The sequence below is a fragment of the Salvia splendens genome, chromosome 10 (genome assembly GCF_004379255.2).
Source record: "Salvia splendens isolate huo1 chromosome 10, SspV2, whole genome shotgun sequence".
NCBI classification, from domain to species: Eukaryota; Viridiplantae; Streptophyta; class Magnoliopsida; order Lamiales; family Lamiaceae; genus Salvia; species Salvia splendens.
The window spans coordinates 29,836,248-29,842,831 of record NC_056041.1 but is presented as its reverse complement, the minus strand read 5'-3'; the positions used below and the strand labels follow the sequence as shown (position 1 = coordinate 29,842,831).

Here is a 6,584-nt window from a genome sequence, read left to right as displayed (position 1 = left end):
TCCAGTTGCTAAGCTAGCAACAGTCAAATTCATGTTGGCCTTGGCTGCAATAAATGGTTGGGAACTTTGTCATCTTGATATCAACAATGCTTTTCTATATGAAGATCTCAAGGAAGAAATCTACATGACACAACCTCCTGGGCTGTCTGTTGAGGGGGCTGATCAACCAAACTCAAGACTGGTGTGTAGACTGAAAAAGTCACTATATGATTTAAAGCAGGCTTCAAGACAATGGTATATCAAACTCTCTGAAGTTTTAAGTGGTTTTGGACTTCAACAATCAGCCTCGAATCACTCCTACTTTTTCAAGCATGATGGTTCTAAATATTTAGGCATTGTAATCTATGTTGATGTCATCATGATAGCCACCAGCAACAAAAGCAAGATTGATGGGTTCAAAAATTTTCTCTCTGGCTATTTTAAATTCAAAGATTTTGGGTGATCCAAAATATTTCCTTGGTTTGGAAATTGCTGAGACTAGAATTTTGGTATCACAAAGAAAATATGCCATGGACTTGTTAAGGGATGCTGGTCTTTTAGGATGCAAGCCTTCTTCGGTTCCTATGGACCCTGCTAAACAATTGGGACAAGAAGCAGGAAAGTCCATAACAGAACCATCAAAATACATAAGATTAATAGGAAGATTGTTGTATCTTTGTATAACCAGACCATATATCACATTTGTTGTTCGATTCCGATAGCCGGCTTTTTTCTATTTTTCATTTTTTGATTCCATTTTTGAAAAATGGAGAATCTTCCTTTGAAATCAAAGAATATTGAAAAGTGTCTTCCCCTCTTTCCAAAATCCATGAATTTATTAAGTTACGGTAGTACAAGTACACTAATTCAGCAAACTTCGCTTCATTTAGTTAAACTCAGTCAATATGTGTCTAAACCATGTGAAGAGCACTTGTTAGCTGCAGAGAAAATACTAAGGTACATCAAAGGCACACCAAGACATGGGCTTCATTATTCAACGAAAGCAGAATCAACCTTAAGTATCTTCAATGATGTTGATGGGAAGCTTGTCCAGAGACAAGAAGGTCAATGACTGGATTTTGTCTCTTCTTGGGATCATCCTTAATATCACGGAGAGCAAAGAAAAAGCTACAATTTCCAGATCTTCTGCAGAGGCAGAGTATAGAGCAATGGCTCAAGCAAGTTGTGAACTTGTTTGGGCATTGGCATTACTTGAAGATTTTAGTATTAAAGCAAACAAAGATGTTCCTCTTTACTGTGACAGCCAAACAGCGGTGCATATCTGTTCCAATCCAGTCTTCCATGAATAAACCAAACACATTGAAGTGGATTGTCATACTGTGAGGGAGAAGTACTTGGAGGGAGTAATAAAACCAATGCATATTCAGAATATTTTCAGTTGGCAGATATTTTTACCAAGCCCTTGGGAGTACCAGCTTTTCATGAGATTTTGAGCAAGATGGATTTTAAAAGTTTATACTGTCCATCTTGATCTTGAAGGGAGTGGGTGTTAAAATATGACTTGCAATTGGTGAGTAACAAGTGAAGTCCTTGTCTTGGTGTGTACGTGGAAAGCAAGGATGAGGTGACAAACAAGAGAAGCTTCTAGATATCACAAATAAGGAAAGATTTAGTTAGATTCTTAGTTGTGAAATAATTTCCTACATGCAAGTTCACAAGAACACCTCTGTAGACTCGAGCTAAGAGTATAAATTAGCTGATGTATTCCTTCTCTTGAATCATTGAATACAAATTTTATCTTGCGATTCCTTCTCTTTTTAGCTCCTCTGATATGGAGATTTAAAGTTTTATTATTTCATAGTCAACACGAGTTAGGTATATTTATAGTATGGATTTCAGTTGAGCATTAATTTAGAAAAACAATTTATTATAACCATCCAGATTCGTTTAATTCCTCTTTATTGAATGTAGTTAACTATACCACACCATCATCCCTGCTTTGTGTATATCAAACCAAATAAGAATTGCAATTTCAAAAAAAATAAAAACAAAATCATCTACATTGTTTTCTAGGAAAATTCTGAGGCGAAAGCAACTTGTCAAGTAGAATCTTGAACCTCCTGGAACCAGATCCCGGGCTTAAAACGCCATAGTTCTCCCCGTGCAGCATGGAGCACTTGGTTCCGTCTTGAAGACACCAGGCGCCGAGGGAGAACTGGCGGCTGGCCCTCTTGAGAAGGTGGCGGTCAATCTTGTTGAGAACGGGATCGTTCTTCTTAAACTTGCGAGCAAAGGGTCTGTTGCTGAGGATCATTTTCCTGTAATCTTTAAGACCAAGGGACCTCGGGTGCTGCTTCGGAGGAATATCCCATGAAATGTAGTGAAGGTCGTGGTTGACGGTGGTGTTCCTGAATTCCTCGGAGTTGCACAGCAATGTCTGGAAGTAGCCCTCCGGAGAGGACACGAAGTTTGTGTAGTATAGGAGAAGGCTTCGTGGGAGATTGTCCCAACCTGCTATGCAGTATTCTGAGAAGGATCTTGATAGGATTGTCCATGCTGACCCTACGCATATATATACAGAGGATCATGGGATTAATCCAGAAATATTACTTCCTCTATCCGTAATAATTTGTCACCATTTAACCCGACACGGATTTTAAGAAATGTAATAAAAATAGATTGAAAAATTACGCGGTTCCCATTTTTATATATTAATTTTATAATAAAATGTGAGTGTAATTAGTTAGTGGAATTCGAGGTCCACTACTAAAAATAGTAAAGTGAAAAGTGATAAATTTTTAGGGATGAACGAAAATGGAAATAAGTGTCAAATTTTCATTACGGGGATAGTAAATTCATTTTATGTCCTATATTTGATGCGTAAATTTGTGTTTTGTAAATTGTCTGTTTTGCACAATAACTTATACAAACAGTCTAGTAGTCGGTAGAATATTGGTTTCATAGTTAAATTGAATGATTTAAAGACGTTGACATATCATTGCAATTAAAAACCATCAAAATAGGTGAACAGAATTAAAAAGAATAAAAACAAACATAACTGTTGGGTTGAGATTTGGTAGGAAAATAATTACTTTCACCCGTTCCATAAAAAAATCAATAACGGAGAGATAACGTTTGAGATAAAAAATCTAGGATTCGAGTCTTATGTGGTCTTTAAAATTAAATTTATTTATCTATTCAAAAAAAAGAAATAGATAATTAGAGATGACACAAATTTAATGGGTTAATAATAAAATAAGAATATAAAAAAAGTAGTTGAATAGTGATGGAGTGAAGCCCATAAATGATTAAAGTGAGACATAAAAGAGTTTTATAAATTGTCCCTCATCCCCCATTAATTGTCACCGATTGACTTTATATGAGTTTTAAGAAATGTAGTGAAAAGTGAGTGGAAAAAGTTAGTGTAAAGTGGATCCTACTTTTATAAATCAATTCTATAATAATGTGAGCGAAATAAGTTAGTGTAATGTAGAGTCTATTACCAAAGGTAGTAAAAATTAAGAGTGTCAATTTAATGGCAATGGACGGAAAAGGAAATTGATGCTAATTAATGGGGACATAGGAAACATATTTTATTGAATGATAAAAAAGAAATTGAGGTTATTTATATGTGACAGAGGAAGTTATATAGGCGTCACTATATATATGGTGATAATATAAGTTAGGTATGATGTACTAAGTTATAATCCCATTATTCTAGACTTGATAACGATATGATGGTAATTATATATGGTGATAATATAAGTTAGGTAATCCCATTATTCTAGACTTGATAACAATGAAAGTAACTGCTTGATTTGCTTTATATTAACTAAACTTAATCAGCACCAAACTATTTGACTTTCCTACATATTTGCCATTGCCACCAGCCAAAGTTAACAACCGATCACATTCAAATATCCCTTCACTTTTAAATTTATAAGTCGGTCATTAACTCCAATTATTATACCCACTCCAAGTATTTGTCTTTTCCTCTATGTCTGTTTTCTGATAAAGTTCCAACATTAAATAATCCAAACACGCCTTTTACTAACTTACAATCTTCATAAATGATTTGGACGTACTAAATAATCCAATAAAGCTAAAATTCTGAAATTAATATATTACTATGATACAAAATTATACGATGCAAAACAAAACAACATTCACTTTTTATATGGAGTATTTTTGGTGGGTAACATTTAATGATTTTACTATGTATATAAAGATGTGGGTGGGCATAAGTCATGTGATGGGGTAGTGGAACATGTACTTTATTAATAATTTTATAGGGCAATGTTCTGGAATCTCACATGTGGTGTTTGCTGGAACCCTAATATTGTGAGCCACAAAATATATTACCCTTTTTTGAAGCCACAAAATATGGGAAGGAGAAAATGTGAAGGAAATATACCAGTGTAAAGTTTGAAAGCAGTCGGCAGACTTCTTTGTTTAATTGCCCACCAGATCTCAGATTTATTTGCACTGTACAAACCCGGGTCTATTATAATCGGTTTCCCTCTTTTATTCCTGCATTTCAATCACATTATAAAAATGGCCATATTTGTTTCTTTCTAATTTAAAACAATAATTAAAGTATTCAGACATACAGTTTCCAACCCAAGTGGCTTGTGTGTTGAACAAAGTTGAGATCTTTAGGCAAGTCTGAGAAAGCGTGAATCAGATCTGCATTATGGATAACAATCAAGAATCAACAAAAATGAATGTAAATAACACAATTTTGTTGGTATAATAGTTAGTTTGAATTAATTAAAAAGAGCAGTGCAGTGCACTCACCATACCATCTTGAGTGAGCAAAGGGTAATCAGAGGCGCTGAGATTGATAAACCAATCCCAATTGGCAGTCCTGAGGAGCATAGCCATAGCGTGGAGAGTTGTAGCGAGCATGGTGGGGCCCCTGTATGTTACCAAATTGGGCTTGTTGACGATCCATACATTCCCAACTTGGGCAAATACGGCATTGCTGGAGACGAACCGGGCGATCTCTCGGTGGTCCTCGGCCGGGGCGGAGGCTTCTAGGTGGATCAGGTAGTGGTTGGCCGGGTGGTAGAGGGCGAGCATGAGCCGCTTCAGCTTCATGGTGTCGCCCGAGGAGGCCGAGATCAGGTAGGCGAAGGTGGCCTTGTAGGGGTTCATTTTCGGGTGGATGAAAGTGGTTGCTGGTTTCAGGATGGCGATGGGCTGTGTTGTATTTGTGGGGATGTAGATGAGAGACAACAAGAGGAGAGAGGTTAGGATGAAGGACAAGGTCAAGAGCTTCATCTCCATTGCAGGATGGCTTTATTTTTATTAGGGAGAAGATGTGGTGTTATTTTAGTGGTGGTTTCATTTTCAAGTGAAATCAAGAATGGGAGATGAAGAGGGATGGGGAGATCAGTTAAGTATTCCTTACAAGTGTATTGAGAAAGAGAGAGAAAGAGGGAAGAAGAGTGTAGAAAGAATGCATCTCTTTTGAAAAAGAAGGTGAAGTTTCAACCGTCACTTTGTTTATGCTTCTTTTCTTTCTACTTTATTGAAGCTTGGTTGGTATATGTTGAATATTAAGTGTATCCAATCCAATATACTCCATCTGTCCGTGATTAGATGTTCCATATTTGATCGGCACGGATTTTAAGAAATTGTTTGATTTTATGTGGTAAAGTGGGTAGAAAAGGTAGTAGAACGTGAGACCTACTTTTATATATTGGTTTTATAATAAAATGTTAGTGGAATGAGTTAGTGGAATGAGTTAGTCTACTTACCAAATATAGTATAAAAGTGAAATGGAACATTTATTGACGGACGGATGAAAAAAGAAAAATAGAACATTTATTCAATTAAGTAGAGTTTGCACAGGACCAAGATTTGTACACATGTTTTCTATTGTGCTAATGCCACAATTATATTGGCAATGTATTTTTTTATGCATGATTAATTTGAAAATCATTACTTTTATCTTTCATGGGCATGCAGTTGAGAAGCAGTTTGTAGTAGAAGTTTGTTTAAAACAAATTTAAAGGGAAATATACATAGGGCTATTGCTAATAGTGTTTCCATGTGCAACTATTGCCAAGTCTATTTCTAAGAGGGTTAGAGAATCCACTACGCTGTCCCCCCACCGCCCCTTAACCGTTCCTTAAATTACTATTTGAGGGCCCCACTGTACTTTTTACTCCATCCCTTAACTAAGGGACGGAACCTGCAACGCTCCGTCCCTTAACCGTCTCTTAAACCGTCCCTTAAATTACTATTCATTCAATTTTATTTTTTATTTCCAACCCAATTCAATTAAAACAAAAACACTTCATTAAAAAACACACAACATAAAAAAAAGTACAACTTAAAATTTTAAAAAAAAACACACACACAATTAAAATCCTAAAAAATTAAATGGTTGCATAATTTAAAATACAAATTTAAAGAAAATAAAAAAACTACTCCGCCGGCGAATCATCCCCCGAAGGCGGTCGAGGTGGAGGGGGAGTCGGAAGGCCAAGTTGTGCTGCCATATGCACAATTCCGTTCAACCAGGCCGCGTATTGGGAGGGCGAGTAGCGGGAAACGTCCGCCATTGTGGCGGTCATGTACACCGCCATAAGTGTGTCCGAGCCTCCCCGCGAGCCCGATCCCGAGCCCGTCTGGCT

General features: G+C 36.6%; 1 protein-coding gene across 1 annotated transcript; it reads right to left on the bottom strand.

The window, feature by feature from the left end:
* Positions 1-1,882: 1,882 nt before the first annotated feature.
* Positions 1,883-5,458, bottom strand: LOC121752306 (beta-glucuronosyltransferase GlcAT14A). Its single transcript, XM_042147302.1, has 4 exons — positions 4,743-5,458; positions 4,551-4,626; positions 4,355-4,470; positions 1,883-2,502 (listed from the first exon to the last, which is right to left on the bottom strand). The coding sequence occupies exons 1-4, from the start codon at positions 5,227-5,229 to the stop codon at positions 1,994-1,996; spliced, it is 1,188 nt and encodes a 395-aa protein (XP_042003236.1). The 5' UTR covers positions 5,230-5,458; the 3' UTR covers positions 1,883-1,993.
* Positions 5,459-6,584: the final 1,126 nt, after the last annotated feature.